Genomic DNA, 17,767 nt, shown 5'->3' with positions numbered 1-17,767 from the left:
TAGAACGAGCCAACCCGGCAAATTAGACACTTGGAACATATTCATTCACTTCTTCCCTCAGATTCACCCATCCGGTTTAGCTGTTCATTCACTGTCTCATTCATTCATTTATTCATTGAACAAACTTTTAGTGGGCGAGCTCATATATTTCAGGTACAAAAATGAAGTAAAATGGCCTCTATTCTGTGGAGGCTTAAAGTTTAGGGAGAAGTGGGGCTGGTAAGGAGGAGAAGGAGAGTCAGATTTGTAAACAGAAAAGTGGCACAGTGACAGCTCACGAGATCATCTTTTATTTGGGCATAACAACAAAATATGAATATAAGGGTCTTTTGGTGACTCTAACACGTCTTGAGACTAAGTGGATGAAAACGTTTCACTGACTGGACAGATGTGTTGCCGGCCCTGCTGATGGCTTGCTGTCCCATTGCCTGACAGTCCTCCAGGTAGATTGCTCCCACCTGCCCACCCTTGTTATGTCACTGCCCTGGATGAGGCCACATGACTAAGTTTTGGCCAAAGAGGTTGATGTGAAAGTGTTGGACGGCACCTCTGGGACAGCTGAGTTGCCAGGTGTTGTCTGCCTTCCTCGCCGCCACCACCAGCACGTGCCAAGGTCAAGAGTGGTGAGATCTACTCCCGTGGACTATAATGGGATCAAGGGTAAGCCGGGAATAAAACCGGCACTGGTTTTTGTTTTACTCAAATCTGTCGCATCTAGCTTCCCCGTTAAGAACCTATTTTGATCATAGGAATAAACACCTGCTTTTTTTTTTTTTTTTTTTTTTGCGGCACGTGGGCCTCTCACTGTTGTGGCCTCTCCCGTTGTGGAGCACAGGCTCCGGACGCGCAGGCTCAGTGGCCATGGCTCACGGGCCCAGCCGCTCCGCGGCATGTGAGATCTTCCCGGACCGGGGCACGAACCCGTGTCCCCTGCATCGGCAGGCGGACTCTCAACCACTGCACCACCAGAGAAGCCCAACACATGCTTTTTTGTTCTAACCTTGGAAATAGGACATTAGTTTTCAGCCAGGCAGAAATAAAGAGAAACAACATAATGATCAAATCTAGCAATTCAACCTCTTTCATACAAGCAAGAGTGCAAGTCACCAACAAAGGTTATTTTTGAAGGTCAAAAGAGAATTTAAGTGAAGGAAATATTGATGAATCCAGGAGAAGCTGGAAAGGCTCTGCTCTCAAGGTGGACTCGGAGCTGCGGGCTTCAGACACGTGATGTGAAAAAAGGAGGCTAAAGAGATACTGAGAGACTGCAAAGGCAAGAGGTGGGGAACCATCTTCCCTTTATCCCCTCTTGGTTGGAAACCCCATTATATGCTCTGTTGGCTCCCTGAACTCCTCCTTTGAGGAGAAAAGAATATTGAAGCGTAATCCCATGTCTTTTAGTGCTATTTTCAGCAGGCCGTACTCGTGGCCTCATTTTCCTCCTTGCACGGGTTGGATTCATTCCATCATTTTAATCACTCCCTTGACTACACCTTCAACTCTCTCCCTGGGTAAATCCAACTCTTAGCTTCACCTGAGTAGCTGGAGGAAGAAAACATATGCCTTTTGATGTTGCTGTACAGGGTGCATTGTTATTGCCTTAACCTGCTGATAGGGCAGAAAAAATAAAAAAGAGTTACTCACTACTTCTCGGATTGAATATCTGAAGGTTTGATCAGAATATTTAAATACCTAACACATATTAGTATATATTTAGCTTTCCTAAAGTGCTCTGACAAAGCATTCAGGGATAATCATTTGGTTGGTTAAAATCACTGTATAACTCAGGAAAAATATTAAATAAAAAATACAGCTTATTTGAAACTTATCAAGTAAGTGGTTGGTTATTCCAATGTTTTTAAAAGATGTTCAGTTTTAAGGAGATTGAATATGCATACGTTATTCAATTTCTTTTTTTCTTAGTAAACTCTTTCTAGGTGGTATAAAGAAAAATTTTAATTAAGTCCAAGTTATTTTCTTCATCAGTTGAGTTCATTCATTCATTTAACCAATATTTGTTGAGTGCACGTTATGAATGTAATAAACATAGAGTTGTTTATGTATTGTAAAATTAGTTTGTTCTCTGTCTGAATTCTCTGCTGAGGACATGAATTCTGCCTGCCTTAGACAGAGCTGTAGACCCAGAACTCAACACAGTGCTTTATGCGCTATAGGCACTCAACAGCTACTTCCACTGCCCAAAACAGCATCCTTGAATACTTAGGTGGCATAGGATGGATCAGTGTAACTTCTAGTTAGATGGCTAGAAGAGTCAGAAGGGTGATGAAGATTGTTTCAGGAAAAGGGATCAGATAATCCAGATATGTATAAAATTCTTAACCGTGGAAAAACTATCCCACTGTCCTTGGGATCTATATTAAGGACACCTGGTTTTATATTAAATTGGGTAAGGTTAAGTTAAAATTCCAGATTATGACAATGTCACTCATTGGAACTATTCCTGAGATAAATGAAAGCTGTTTCTTTCTATTTTTAGTATCTCTATGGATGAGATATTTGTAAACAATTATGAATGCAGGGTGGTAGACCCTTTTGGGGCATGGACCAAGGGTAAATTATCAGAGGGCTGATGAACTTTTGACTGCTTCATTTTAAAAAATTAATAGACTTTATTTCTTTTTTTTCTGTTGTTCCGTAATTTATTTAGCCATTCTCCTATTGATGTACATTTATGAATTCCCAACCCCTTGTGGTTTTGCTATTACAAACCAAGCTACAACAACTATCATTGTATGTATATCTTTTGCACATGGGCCAATATTTCTTCAAGCTGGGTTTCTGGAAGTGAAATTGCTGGGGTAAAGGGAATGCATTTTTTAAAACTGAAGTGTAGTTGATTTACAGTGTTGTGTTAGTTTCTGGTGGACAGCAAAGTGATTCAGATACACACATACACACACATATATTCTTTTTCATATTCTTTTCCATTATGGTTTATTACAGGATATTGAATATAGTTCCCTGTGTTATACAACAGGACCTTGTTGTTTATCTGTTTTATATATAGTAATCTGTATCTGCTAATCCCCCTCAGACATGGAATGCTTCACGAATTTGCGTGTCATCTTTGTTCAGGGGCCATGCTAATATTGTCTGTATTGTTCTAATTTTTAGTATATGTGCTGCTGAAGTGAGCCCTAGAATTTATTTCTTAGAAAATTTTAAGTGTAAAGAAAAACTGAATAGAAAGTATAGGTCCCTGAAAATGGGAGACAAGTTTAGAAAGAAACAGCACCTGCTGTGCTCTGAAATTGTAGAAGCTTAGAAATAGAAAGGAAGTAGAGATCACTTAGTACAGCTTCTTAACTCAAATCATGAATCTCTTCTCTGTTGCCTGTCTTTGGTGGGTCTATAGCTTAGATCTACAGTAGGAATGGGAAACCAGCTCTTGTTGAAGTGGCCTTTCCCATCAATGGGTGGCACTAGTTGTTCAAAAAGCTTTCCTTAAGCTAAACCTGAACTTTTCCTTTTAAGAACTTCTATCTCTAGGCTCTAGTTTTGCCCTTTCATTTTGTAAAGAATACAGCTGCCATGCTGCCTCTAATAGTACTCCCTTCTATGCTATTCTACTATATTCTAGGCTAAAAAAACCCACAAAAAAACCCTTGACATTTTATATCTGTTATATGGTTTTTAGGTTCCTCACAACCTTGCTTACACTCTATGAAAATACATTCGAGCCTATTAAAGTAACTCTTTTTCTTTACTTATTGTTATTATCATTTGCGGTAAGAACACTTAACATAAGACCTACCGTTGTAGCAAAATTTTAAGTATACGGTACAGTGTTGTGAACTATAGGCTCTATGATGTGCTGTAGTTCTCTAGGACATATTCATCATCTCATCACTTTATCAACCGAAATATTGTGTCATTTGACTAATACCTCCCTGTTCCTCTCTTCTCCCAGTCCCTGGCAACCACATTCTGCTCTCTGCTTCTATGAATTTGACTATTTTAGATTCCTTATATAAGTGATATTATGTAGTATTTGTCCTTCTGTGTCTGGCTTCTTTCACTTAGCCTAGTGTCCTCCGGACTAATCCATGTTGTCCCCCAAATGGCATGATTTCCTTCCTTTTTAAAGGCTGAATAATATTCCATTGTATGTATATATACCACCTTTTCTTAATCTATTTATCTGTCAATGAATAGATTTAGGCAATTTATTTAGGTAATAAAAGCAAAAATAGACAAATGGGACTACATCAAAGTAAAAAACTACTGCACAGCAAAGGAAAAAGTCAACAAAATGAAAAGGCAACCAACAGAAATGGAGAACATATTTGCAAACCATATATCTGATAAGAGGTTAATATCCAAAATATATGAGGAACTCCTTTACCTCAAGAGCAAAAAATCAAGTAACCCAACTAAAAAATGGGCAAAGGAATTGAATAGATATTTCTACAAAGAAGACATCCAGATGAACAAGAAATATATGAAAAGGTGCTCAACATCACTAATCATTAGAGACATGCAAATCAAGAACACAATAAAGTAACTTTAAAGAGTACAATGTCTACAATAAAACATACATAAATACCAGATGTAGTTTTACTATCAGTTATTGTGTTTTTATTATTGCATGCTCAGCTTTTCTCTGCAACATGGGAGATTTGACTTGAATAATTTCTAAGGTCCTTTCCAACTTTTAAAAGCTATTTTATTTGGGTGTGTGTGCATGTGTGTGTTACAGCCATGCCATCTTATTGGCTTCTTGAACTTGCAGCTGATGCAGAGTCTCAGATAATTTTTCACATGAAGTTCTGCTAAGCTATATCTTAATCAGCTGCATAACTTTACATTTATCCTTATTATATCCTCTCTTGTTTGTTTCTCTGTTACTGAAACCCATGTGAATGATTTTGAACATCAGTTCCCTATTTGTTGGATTGGTTAGCCCACCAAGATCCATGTCATCTATAAATACTTTTTAGCATGATTCCCACATATGCACTTAATTTTTAATTTTGATTCATTTAGTTTTGATTGACTTAGTTGTTGATAAATTAGAAGTTCAGTAGAAAAGGGCTAAAACAAAATCTTATTTCTAGCTTTTCTCTTCAGTTTGACATTGTTCCATTCATCAACAATCTTTGAATAGACCTGTCTTATCAACAATGTGTCCATCTAATTGAAACTATTATCCAGCTTACATTTCTCATTGTCCAAAAAGATATCATGAATGAGCTGTGAAATCCTTGCAAAAATATAATATACTGTGTCTAGAGTATTACCACAGTTCATGAGATTAACAATGCTGTCCAAGAAGGGAAAGTATTTAGTTTGACCTGACTTACTCAGGGTGAGCTCATATTGTCTCCAGAAGGCAATTCTCTCTCTCTCTCCCTCTCTCTCAAAAGGTCAAAAACAGTCTATTTAATCATCCATTATGGAATTTTTATGGGGATGAATGTTAAGTTTTCTAGTCTCTATTTTCTGGGAACCATCTTTTCTCTCTTCTTGGAAAGCAGAACATTTGATCGTCTCATTCATGAGTAGGAAAGGTCAACCCTTAGACACGCTGTTCATATAGATGGAAGACATAGAAAGATCTGTAAGGGGTGGGAAAAGTGATTTTTGGAGGGAATTCGGGCATTGTCAGTTTAGTTACAAAATGCTTCCTTCCTCTGTGATCGCTTCATGCTTTTTGAATAGAGTCATAATAAATGATACATAATAGATTAATAAATAATAGAGAATATCTCCATCAATGATTGAGCATTTATGTACCTTATGCAATGTATCCAAAACACCTAGTTTCTCTCTACTCATGGTACTATAAATACAGTAGAGGGTCTCCTCAACTCCCAAACTAATAAAGCTGAGAGTGGAACTGCTATAGCTCCTCTGTTAAAAACAGCTTGGACTCCACAAGTCTGTCTGAAACTTAATCATAAGTACAGGGGGACTAAGAAGACTAAACCACAGATGCTCTTACACTAAACACGAGTATAGTATCAGTTTTTTATAACTTATGAAGCTGTGGCTTCTTGCTGATGAATAGGCATCTTTCCTCAAAAGAAGCTCAGTTTCACTTCCAATAAAACACTGCTTGGAAATTATGATGGTTAATTTTATGTGTCAGCTTAGCTAGACTGTGATGCCCAGCTGTCTGGTCAAACACTAGTCTAGATGTTGCTGCAATGGTATTTTGCAGACACGATTAATACTTACAATTAGTTAGCTTTAAGTAGATTATCCTTGATAATGCAGGTGGGCCTCATCCAGTCAACTGAAGGCCATAAGAACAAAAAACTGATGTTGCTCAGAGAAGAAGGAATTCCATGCCAATGTAGCATAGAAATCCTGCCTGAGCTTCCATCTTCCCTGCCTGCCCTACAGATTTTAGACTTAAGACTGCAACTTCAACTCTTGCCTGAATTTGCAGCCAACTGGTTTGCCCTACAGACATCAGACTTACCAGCCTCCACAATTATGTGAAACAATTCTTTAAAATCAATGAACCTCTCTCTCTGTATATCTATCATTTAATAGATATAGATACAAATGTATATACAGACTTCTATCCTATTGGTTCTGTTTCTTTAGAGAATACTGACTGACAAGGAAAGTAACTTCCCTCCCTATGATCTTCATATGTGACATGTGGAACCCCTGCCATTACTGGCCACTCACTTTGATATTTCATACTTTCTCATAAATCATGGACCATCCATGACTTCCAGGAAGATCAGGCACATAGCAGCCACTTCATAAATACTTGAAGGGATGTTGAATACAACGTAAGGAGGAGCTAAACATCCCCTGCACTGTTGATATTTCTTCCAGTAATATCTGCTACAGTGATGCAGTCTGCATTTGTGTCTTCCTCTTGTGCCTCATCACAGCCTGGGAGATATGGGGAAACACCACAGTTGCCCTTTGGGATGGCATTGCTGCTCTGCCCTCTTTAGTCTTGGATCTTCATCAGTTCCTGGAGGAAGTCACTCTCTTAGGATTCTGAGGACATCTGGAGTTTTTTAGGCCCCTCCTTACAACACCTCTGCCCATTTCTACCTAGACTTTCTCTCCCAGGTGTTGCCGATGGCAGGCTGAGTTTTTAGTTAGAGATAAAACTAAGCTATGTTAGTAACTGTCACTTGAGATGCAAAGACTAGGATGAGAAATAAGCTCTGAAGTGGAGAGTCCCAAGCTATCTAGATTTTGATTACATCTTCCAACCAAAGAACAAATTTGTGAGAAATGACTGACTCCTGGGAAGAATGAGGAACTGCAGATGAAAAGCTATTGACGCTGGTCCACTATAGATACTGCTGAAGAGATGTCATCCAAGAAAAAGAAATAAAGCTAGGAGGAGAGCAAGGAAAGCACACTCAACAGGAAACTGTTTGGGTTATAGAAGTCAATGGAAACAGGGGAGTGGGAGGGTAGAGGCAGAAACTTATGTTTATGATGTGTCTGTTATGTGCTGGACAGTGTGAAATGAAATGCTTTATATCATCTCATTTAACTTCACAAGAGTCTGATGAAACAGGTGCTTTTGCTCCATTATAAGATAAAGATCTAAAGTTCAGAATATTTAAATAACTTCACCCAGTATCTTAGATTTTAAGTAACAAGGCCAGAAGAAGAACGTAGGTTCATCCAACTCCAATGTGTATGATTTTCTCATCTATACTTTACTGTAGGAAAAGAAACCTATTTTCTAAAAACAAATCCTATTATGTAATATAAATTTAAAGTTTAGCATAGTTTGAGGCCATTTCCCTACTGTGAAATAGTATGCATATTTCTGGAAAGCAAACTGGGGAAAGGTGTTTTTCCCCCCTTAATTATATCAAACAAATGCTCTTACAATTACATAAGTAATTGCCCATTATGTGAAAATGTTTATATACATAGTTACATACGTACACACAGTGAAATCTGCAGACTTTCTGGAACCACATATTAAAATCTTTGAAGTTGAATGAGCCTTTTTTCTTTCTGAGTAACCTAAACTCAATGCCATTCAGCTGATTAGGGAATTCCAGGGATGAGATCTTTAAAACCCAGTGTCAAAAGGTGATAGTCTTTACTGATTATCTGATAATCATTACTTTAGTTTCACACTCATGAAAACTGGCTTTGTCCTAATTATTCTCAGGCATGTGGGTGTGTCCTGCAGTGTGGTGCCCTGTATTACAGCCTCGTAAAAAGTGATCAACCCCAAATTTGGCATAGGTGTAAACTAATGAAATAATGTTCTTGTGTAAACTAGCCCTGAAGAAAATTCCTAAACAGATATGCCAAAAGTGGTGGGTGATTCTGACATCTCTCAAATAAGCCTATAGTCCCCAAGGTGATTATTTTGAGTGCCAGCCCTCATTGGGGGTATTAATGGAGCAGATTTGATAGGGCTGCTAAGGAGTTTGAAGAGCACTGAATGAGGAGTCAGGAAGCATCCATTTGCATCCCAGCACTGCATCCCAGCTACCTGAAAGGCACCATTTGCATTCTGGTGCTACCTGAGAGGCAATGTCAGTCGCTAACCTTTCTGAGATTCTTTCTTCATTTGTGACACTGTTGAACAATGTCCTCCAAAACTGTGATCATCAAGTGAACCTGACAATATGAAAGCCCTCAAAACAGTGAAGCACTAGAATACAATGTGATAACTCATTTATAATTAACCTCTACGTTTAATATCACAATTTGAAACCAAAACCCTCAGATTCACATGAAACATCAGTGATGTTAATAATTAGCCTCTGTCAGAAGTTCCAGAATCACCCATGTGCATGAGGGCCAGTTATTTTTGTGCTCAGTGTAACATCTAACGCCACAGTAGAATACATATGTTCCATTTTACAAGCTCCAGAAGACCAGTAGATACTACTTGCTTTTGAATACTAGAACCTAGGTCTCAACAGTTTCCATGGACTCACTTTATCCTAGTCCACAGTAAATGAGATCAGAATAAAACTGAGTAAACATACTACAAACCTGGTGCTTTGTAAACCATAATGGTACTTTAGAGAGCCAGAAGTAAAATCATATATTTATTGTGTGTAGGACTCAGGTGGAGCGTAGGACAACAATGTGTCCATTCTGTCTGTGGGCTCAATATGTCCTTGGAGATTCTTACTTGAGGCAGGATTGTGCCATCGATAGAAGGAGAAATGAGAGCCAAGGATTTAACTCCTTCCTGATCCTAATTCTTCCACGGTAGCTACTTTGAGTTTCTGGTTACCAATCCTGTAGAGCATAAGTCCATGGACGTTAGAACACCATTCTTGTGCTTAGCAGGGCTAAATGGCTGCATTATCTTGGTCACATTACCTAACCTCTCTTTGCCTTGGGCTCATCATCTGTAAAGTGGGGAAAATCATAGAACCTATTTCTTTCCTACATATAAAGCATTCATAGAAATGTTTTTATATACATAGTTACATACACGCACACAGTATTTAAAAGCACAAATTTTAAAGTTAGACCGCCTGGGTTCAAATCCCAGCTCCACCACTTATTTGCTCTCATGATCTTCTAAAAATCAGGTAATAACAGTACCAACCCCATGGAGTTATTGTGAGGATTAAATGTGCTAATACTCGTATAGTTCTATTAACTGGGCTGGCACATAGTAAGTGCTATATAAATGCTAGCTATCATATTATTACCTGTTTCCTGGAAAAGCTTCAGATACTGTTTATAAGGATATGGAAATAAAAATTTAAAAATTTCCAACATTATTAATTTTTGTTTCTCTGGTTCTCTTAGGTATAAAAATCATATAATAGTGATGTTGGAATTTACTTTCTAGACCTAATATTTCGGCAATGTCCCTCACATAACGTTTTCACTCTCTTTTTTAAAGATTAGTTATTGACATATCTTTTACCAGATCTTCATTAGGATCGTTTTATCCCCTGGTTCATTTAAGCTTAATGTTATTTAATCTCTCTGTATCTAATTCTTTTCTCTCCCTGAATGCAAAAAGTCGATGATTTTTAAAGCCTGCATACAGATAAGATTCACACATATTGGGAGGATGATGAATGAGCTAAACACTTGTTTGGGACAATTTCTGATTCTGCCTCTTCTCCCCTTTCCCCACAGCATTCATTTTAATGTTTCTGCCATTCATTTATTCATTCAGTATTTACTGAGTAGACTTGTCAAGCATGATAGACAGTAGAAAATACTGATTCTGACACTTGAATGGTGTTTTACAGCTTACAGACCATTTTCACATATATTACATTTATTCAATCCTCAGAGGCACTCACTTCATTTCACCCCAGTTCTTCCTCCCCTTTTAACTTTATATTTCTCGTAATCTTCCTCATTCCTTTCTTAAATCTTTGGTGTTCAGAATATTTACTACGTGCAGTGGAGGCAGGGTGGGAAGCTGATTGGAAGGCAATAGGTGGGGGAAGAGATACAAATCAGATGAGAATGTAGGTCCAGAGATGTTTCCAATAACCTACACTTTAGGATAGAAGGACAGCTGTCTGTTACGTAGGAAAGTACACAGTCACTTGAAACAATGACCATCAACGTGTCCATCACTAGAAGCTGGATTGAGATGAGACACAGAGCTAGTGGCTTCCCAAATCCTCCCTTATCCTCTGACAATTAAGCATATTTAACCTATTGAAGAAGCTAAAGAGTTATGGCCCCTCCCTTCCTCTATAAACACTCAGGCCCCTCCCTTCCTCTATAAACACTCAGGCCTTTAAGTCCCAGCATTGAAGTTCCCTATTTTATTTCCTCTTGAATTTCATGACACCAACTAGTAGGCAGGAAATAGAACATACAAAAGTAGCCAGAAAATTATTCCTTCAGTCTCACATCACCTGTTTCATTCATTATTATTCCTCTTATGCAGAACTGAGACTTCTGTAAGGAAATCCTGATGGCTTCCTGCAGTAGACCAGCCTATGGGTGATAAATATGGTAAGTGATGGAGAATGAAGGTAGTGTCTAGGCCTGCAGTATGGCTCACATTTGAGCTTGTGCTGATCTATTCAAAGGCACTCTGGAGATACAAGCAGATGATACAATAGACAAACTTCTACTTTTAGATGTACCAAAATCATTCCTAACCCAAACTCCTTTCACTTGCTTTGCCCTCTGCCTGGAATGTTCTTCCTCCAGAACTTCTCATGGCTTTCTTGCTTATTATTCAGCTCAAATGCCACTTTTGTGGGGAGGCTCCCAGGCAGTCTATATAAACCTGTATCCCTGTACTCAGTCCCTCTATCTCATTTCATAATCTTATTTTCTTCATGGCATTTATCTCTACCTGAAGTAGATTTACTCATCTATATATTTATTATCTGTCTCCCTCACAAGCCTGGAAGCTCCAAGAAAGCAGAGATTATTTTTTTTAACATGTTGCCTAGAACATAGTGGTGGACCTTTAATAAATATTGGTGGAATAAACAAGTGGGAAACAGATATTTATCCAATGTCTATTATATGACAATTCTGTTCTAGGCACTGGGGATGTGGTGATGAATCAAGCAAACCCCAATCTATGCTCTCTTGGACTTTATATTCTAATGCAGGGAAACAAACAGTAAACAACTACAGCAGGGAAATGGATGCTGCTTGGGTGGCGTTGTGCTATATTAAATAGGGTGATCAAGGGAAAGTCTTGCTGCAGAGGCCTGAAGAAGGTGAGAAGGGAGACACCTGAACAAGATGAAGAAGATAAGAGGCGGAGGGGAAGTGAGTCTTTCAGCACAGGGAGCAGGGAGTGCAAAGGCCCTGAGCAAACAGTAGGGGGTGGGGGTAATGTGGTTAAAGCATGGAGCTCCTGGGAGAGTGGCAGGGGACGGGTCTGAGAGGTTCTGGTGGGACAGCTCCAATCTTGTAGAGTATTGTAAGCAATGAAAGTACTTTGGTTTTTACTTTTGGTGAGATGGGAAGCCAGTGAGGGGCTTTGGACACAGTGACATGATCTGACTTAGGTTATAATAGGATCCCTCTTTTTGTTCTGGTGATAAAAGACTGTAGGAGGCAAAGGTGGAAGCAGTTAGGAGGCCAATGCAAGAGGTGATGGGTGGCTTGGTCCCGGGTGATGGCAGGGAGGTGGTGAAACATGTTAATAGCCTGGAAGAATTCTGAAGGCAGAACTGACAGGATTTGTTGATATGATGAACAAAGTAATGATACAAAAATATGTACGGAATTGATATGAAAAAGGCTTTTCTTGGATTTACAAAAAAGAGACTGGTTGCTTTAGGGCTTTGACACTGATATTACAAATAGTAGCCCAGCCGCCTAGAAATTCAGCTTTGGAACTTGGAACTTTTGCATCAGCTATTATTTATACCAAAGAACAAAAAAAGAGTGGTCAGATATATTCAGTATCACAATCTGTACTTGCAGTTAAGTGAGCTGGTCTGGGGCTTGATCTTACTTCAGTACACTGACATGAATGAGATAACTGTTCAGCAGACATAAACATTTCAAAGTAAAAACGACACACATCCATGAGGAGACTGTAAAGCTCATCGGGTAGTTACACAAAAGGTGAAACATTATTATCAAGAACAAAGATCTCGCCTGATTTATACTGATTGACAGTCTGTACTTCAAACCGATCTGATAACAGCTCAGACTTCTGACCCTTGCCTACCGGGCTACACTGAAAGCTCTGTGGAGCCTATTCCGTCTTACATTATTCTTCTACCCGGCGCGGCCGAATGAATAGCTGGCGCACAACAAATAACCATTGATTGATGATTGCTAAACATTCTTCACTACCCTCTCTTCCGTCCTCTTTCTGCAGTGCTCAGGAGACTATTTACCAAAGTCAGAGATTAGATAATCACTCACAGACGTGTAATGTCAGAATGTGTTGGGCGTTAGGGCGCGTGGAAGGGCCCATCCGAAGCCCCACCCACCTGAGAAGTCAGGGAAGCTTTCTCGGCGGAGGAGGCCTGGGTGCTGCATTGTGAAGGGCGAATACGAGTGCGAAGGGAGAGGACCGGAAGGGAGCTAGAGCGGGCCTTCAGGTGTACAAGGACCCTGAGGCTAGAGGGCACTCGGAAAGGGCTGAACAGAGTGACCCAGGCCCGCGGGAGAGCGGGTGCGCCTGGACCTTTGGGAGGATTTGAAAGGTAGGTTTTCTAAATTATATTTGATCTTCAACCCCTCCGAGTTCCATAGCGCGATTCACCCGGGGCTGATAGGGCCGCGGACACGTAGCTTTCCCTTAGGCCTCACAGTACACGCCCCTTCAGCTTGGCCAGAAAAGGGGCGATGGGGGAAGGTCGCGTCCGCCACCGGGAGGGGAACACGCCCCGAAGTCACTCCTTGAACTCACCCAAGTTCCCCTTTTGCCATTTCCTCCAATTTTGAGGTCTCCCAACTAATGAGTTTGCCTTTTTACCCAGAAAATAAACGATGGGAGAGCGTTCTACAGCAGGATACGGAGGTTAGCTTTTTGTTTCTAGGGTTTTTTCGAGGCTACTCGTACGCGCGAACAAAATCTAGCTGCCTCCAGGCCGGGTCGGCCCCACCGCCTCTCCAGATTTTTTGGGCTCTCTCTAGAACTTTCAGCAACGAGACGAGCCGCGTGTTTAAAGCGCCACAGTTACAGTGTTTAAAGCGGCTAGTCTCCGGGGGCAGCCAGGCCCTTCCACTCCCCGGGTGGGGGGAGCCGGAAAGTTCAAGTGCTCCTTCCACAGTCTCCGGCTGCAGTTAGGAGGAGAGGGGGCGCAGTGACTGTCCATCCAAAGAAGGCTCGTCTTCCGATGCGGCCAAGCCCAGGTTCTGTCCGCTTTGGAAGAGGAAGAAAGTTGGGCAGGAGCGGGAAGGGGCTAGAGCGCCGGGCGAGGACGGGTAGGGAAGTCGGGGTGTCCGGGCGGCGCGCGAGCCGGGGTGGAGCCAGCAGCCGGTCGCGGCGTCAGCGTTTCAGATGCAAATTGATTCCCCGCCCCACCACCCCCCGCTCCCGCCCTGGGAGCGAGGCTCCGCCGCTCGGCAGCCGCCCCCGCCTTCTGCGCGCCGCGGCGCCCGGGCGGGCGGCTCTACTTAAGCAGCGCGCAGGTCGCCACCCGGCACTCTCCTGGAGCGCGCGGGCGAGGCGGGAGGAGTGCAGCGGGGCTCGCGGGGGCGCACAGAGGCGCGCTCGCATCGTGCGCTCGGCTCCGCGCGGCTCTCGGCGGCAGCGGCGGGCCGGGGCGCAGGGCTTGAGCGAGCGTCCGAGAAAGGCGGCGGCTCCGGCGCGCGGCCCGTCTCTCGGCCACTGCCCTAGCCCGGCCACCTCTTGGCCATGGCTCTGGCGGACAGCACTCGTGGACTACCCAACGGGGGTGGTGGCGGCGGCAGCGGCTCCTCGTCGTCCTCGGCTGAGCCGCCGCTTTTTCCCGACATCGTGGAGCTGAACGTGGGGGGCCAGGTGTATGTGACCCGGCGCTGCACGGTGGTGTCGGTTCCCGACTCGTTGCTCTGGCGCATGTTCACGCAGCAGCAGCCGCAGGAGCTGGCCCGGGACAGCAAAGGCCGCTTCTTTATAGACCGAGACGGCTTCCTCTTCCGCTACATCTTGGATTACCTGCGGGACTTGCAGCTCGTGCTGCCTGACTACTTCCCCGAGCGCAGCCGACTGCAGCGCGAGGCCGAGTACTTCGAGCTGCCGGAGCTCGTGCGCCGCCTCGGGGAGCCCCAGCAGCCCGGACCCGGGCCGCCGCCGCCGCCGCACTCGCGGCGCGGGGTGCAGAAGGAGGGGTCGCTGGGCGACGAGCTGCTGCCGCTCGGCTACGCGGAGCCTGAGCAGCAGGAGGGCGCCTCGGCTGGGGCGCCGTCGCCCACCCTGGAGGTGGCTAGCCGCAGCCCGTCGGGGGGCGCGCCCGGCCCGCTGCTCACGCCGTCCCAGTCGTTGGACGGCAGCCGACGCTCGGGCTACATCACCATCGGCTACCGCGGTTCCTACACCATTGGGCGCGACGCTCAGGCGGACGCCAAGTTCCGGCGAGTGGCGCGCATCACCGTGTGCGGCAAGACATCGCTGGCCAAGGAAGTGTTCGGGGACACCCTGAACGAGAGCCGGGACCCCGACCGGCCTCCGGAGCGCTACACCTCGCGCTATTACCTCAAGTTCAACTTCCTGGAGCAGGCCTTCGACAAGCTGTCCGAGTCGGGCTTCCACATGGTGGCGTGCAGTTCCACGGGCACCTGCGCCTTCGCCAGCAGCACCGACCAGAACGAGGACAAGATCTGGACCAGCTACACCGAGTACGTCTTCTGCAGGGAGTGAACTCCCCACACCCCCTTGCGACTCCAACGCGCCCATTCCCTCTCCTTCTTGCCCGGGAGAGGGCTATAGATTTCCCCTCCCACCCCACGTTCTCCCATTCCCCTGTTCCCCACCTGCGGTAGACCCACTGACCCCTCACTTTAGAACCTGCAGCCACAGATCCTCTCGGCTTCTTCGTCTTCTCTGGACCCCACTAAAAGAGAGCGCCCAGACGTACCTCTCCACCCCATGCTTCCTCTGCCCCCCGGCCTCAAACCACCCCTCCCCCGGATTGTCCTTCAGTCTGGATGTAGTGGGGCAGTGTGGCTACGAAGTCACCTAGTACCTGGGAATGACTGAATTGTTCCGAACCTAACTGGACCCTGTCCAGTGTATAGAAGATTCCTTGAAATCTTCTCAAGCCCTGATGACTCACTCGCGGTTTAAGAGAGAGAATTGGTAGCAGTGTCTGGGAATAGTTTTGAAAGGTCATTTATTACGCAGTCTTTTGACCCTCTTTAAAGGTGAAGTTTTAGAAGGCTGAACGGAAGACTCCAGAGCTGGAATTAGGATCCCGCGGAGGCTGTTCAGGGACTATAAATGAATAAAGTTTTGAAAAGTTACAGGTAGAAGTAGGAGAAGAATATGGTGATGGCATAATGAAGGAGCGTTTGGTTTCCGTGCAGATTTAAAGGTCTTCTCCTGTGGTTTAAACTTGTAGAAAGTTCCCCTCCTGCCTGAAGAGGCACCCTTTTTCCTGGGCTCACCGCCAGAAGCCCTTGGTTCAACTGCTTGACATGGCAGCCGTTATTGGCAAGAGGGGGAGAGAGAATGACAGCTCAGGTCGCCGAGCATTGCGGGAGGTCACCTGGCTGTGACTGTAAACGGAGCTGGGTAGTAATGCACGTCGTGGGTGTTAAGAAAACCTGTATTATTGCAGTGACTGTCAGTAGGACCTTAGACCTTAAGCCTTGTGGGGTGGGGTGGGGAGGGAGGAAGGAGGGTAGGAGGGGTGGGAAGGGAGGAGCGGACATACTCATTTATTATTTGAAAGTTGGAAGTTTGTACCGTCCGTCTGAGTACATGCACATTAACAAAATAGCACACGAAAACATGCAAAGCATTTTGTAAAGGTGAGTCACAGATCTACTCTTACCTGGCAGTTTATTGAACTAACTGTTTTGCTGATACTTATATAACCTAACCAAAGAGTTACCCAGTAGGGTTTTAGTTTTTGAAATTTATTTTCTTGTTGATTATAAGTCCTGATTTTAAAATCTATTTCCTTGAACAAAATATATTGATTTAGGTTACTTAGACTTAAGTTCTCTTATTAAAAATCCTTAACTGTCTGCAAGCCCAGCCAATGTTGAGTTCTGGGCAAACCTGAAAAATGCCACTTTGATGCAGGTTGTTTGAAATTAAGGTGGAATCTTTTCGAATGACAGAGCTGCAGAGAATAGAATCGCCAAGGGCTGCCATCTGTAGACAGCTGTAAAGTGGAATATTATTAAATGAAGGCAAATAAGTACTTAAAAGTGAGCTGAGCAATAAAATGATGTTCCACGTAAATGCAACTGAAACAGAAGGAGACCTGGTTGCCTTATATCTTTACTCTAACATGGAATAAATCCCCACTGTATATTGTATCTACACTGTAAGTGAAGGGAAATGAATCCTTGTCCTTCATGCTGTGAGGCTCCTTTGGATATTCTGTGATGACGGAGAAGCCTGTCCTTTTTCATTTGTTTCAGCATCATTCTCTTGAAGTAGGTTTTTAAAAGATTTTGTAAGAGTCGTTTTCAGTGTTTAAATTAGCACTATTTTTTCTTCTTTTTAAAAATGAATCTTGTACTGTATCTTACTATATGTCCATAACAGATGTTAAGAATTGGAACAGTTTTATTCTTAGACTCATGTGATCCAGTCTGTATATACCATATATAAACATTTTACACGAATCACTTAGTTTTTTAATTAATTTACTAATGCTATAAACGTTCCTGTCTTTACCCCCAGTAACTTGCATCAGATGGTGTATATACTAAAGCAACATGTTTCAATGAGTTTCTTATATCCTTGTCTATGGGGAAATTGGGTTAGGAAAAAAATACATAGTTATAAAGCTGAGTTTGCTCCATACTTTTTGCTTGGATATTAGTTGTATACTAATATGTCGATTGACTGTCTACATAAACCACGGTACCTGTATTTTTAATCCACCAATTCTTTTTTTTTTTTTAATTGGGGAAGAGAAAGATTTGAGGTCTTTTGTTGGAGGTGCCTGTTTAGAAAAGTAAAGTTAGCTTTACAATTACAAAGACCGTAATTGTAAGGGAAGCAGAAACATTCAGGAAGTCGCATTTGCTTATGTGTTGGGTGTGTTCTCGGACTAGGTAACACATCAGAACTTACCCCTGTTTCAAGCCTGAAATGATTTGGGAATGTCACTCACTGGCCAAAAGTAAGTGTCACAGAGATGTCTGCACCCTATGTGGTATTCTGCTACATTGTGCAACAAAAAGCACATAATTGAGAACATCTTGG

At 42.9% G+C, this 17,767-nt stretch overlaps 2 protein-coding genes and 1 non-coding gene across 3 annotated transcripts in view; 1 reads left to right on the top strand and 2 right to left on the bottom strand.

Moving 5' to 3' along the window:
• ACOD1 (aconitate decarboxylase 1) overlaps nt 1-13,326 on the bottom strand; it is a 60,903-nt gene extending 47,577 nt beyond the window's left edge. The window contains exons 1-2 of the mRNA XM_060079778.1: nt 13,307-13,326; nt 12,885-13,014 (exon numbers count right to left, since the gene is read on the bottom strand). Coding sequence (XP_059935761.1) covers nt 12,885-13,014; nt 13,307-13,326 — 150 coding nt within the window. The remainder of the gene's footprint in view (nt 1-12,884; nt 13,015-13,306) is intronic.
• Nucleotides 3,052-3,159, bottom strand: LOC132477827 (U6 spliceosomal RNA). The gene has a single exon (XR_009530333.1). It is a non-coding gene; the product is annotated as a U6 spliceosomal RNA (small nuclear RNA).
• An 842-nt stretch (nt 13,327-14,168) lies between the features above and the next one.
• Nucleotides 14,169-16,183, top strand: KCTD12 (potassium channel tetramerization domain containing 12). The gene has a single exon (XM_060080031.1). The coding sequence runs from the start codon at nt 14,258-14,260 to the stop codon at nt 15,239-15,241; it is 984 nt and encodes a 327-aa protein (XP_059936014.1). The 5' UTR covers nt 14,169-14,257; the 3' UTR covers nt 15,242-16,183.
• Nucleotides 16,184-17,767: the final 1,584 nt, after the last annotated feature.

Source organism: Mesoplodon densirostris, chromosome 17 (genome assembly GCF_025265405.1).
Source record: "Mesoplodon densirostris isolate mMesDen1 chromosome 17, mMesDen1 primary haplotype, whole genome shotgun sequence".
Taxonomy (NCBI): domain Eukaryota; kingdom Metazoa; phylum Chordata; class Mammalia; order Artiodactyla; family Ziphiidae; genus Mesoplodon; species Mesoplodon densirostris.
Note: the sequence above shows the minus strand (reverse complement) of the source record. Positions and strands in the feature narration are given on the sequence as shown.

What these genes read in the sequence shown, in the direction of transcription:
- KCTD12 (XM_060080031.1), top strand. Translation starts at nt 14,258, where the DNA reads ATGGCTCTGGCGGACAGCACTCGTGGACTACCCAACGGGGGTGGTGGC.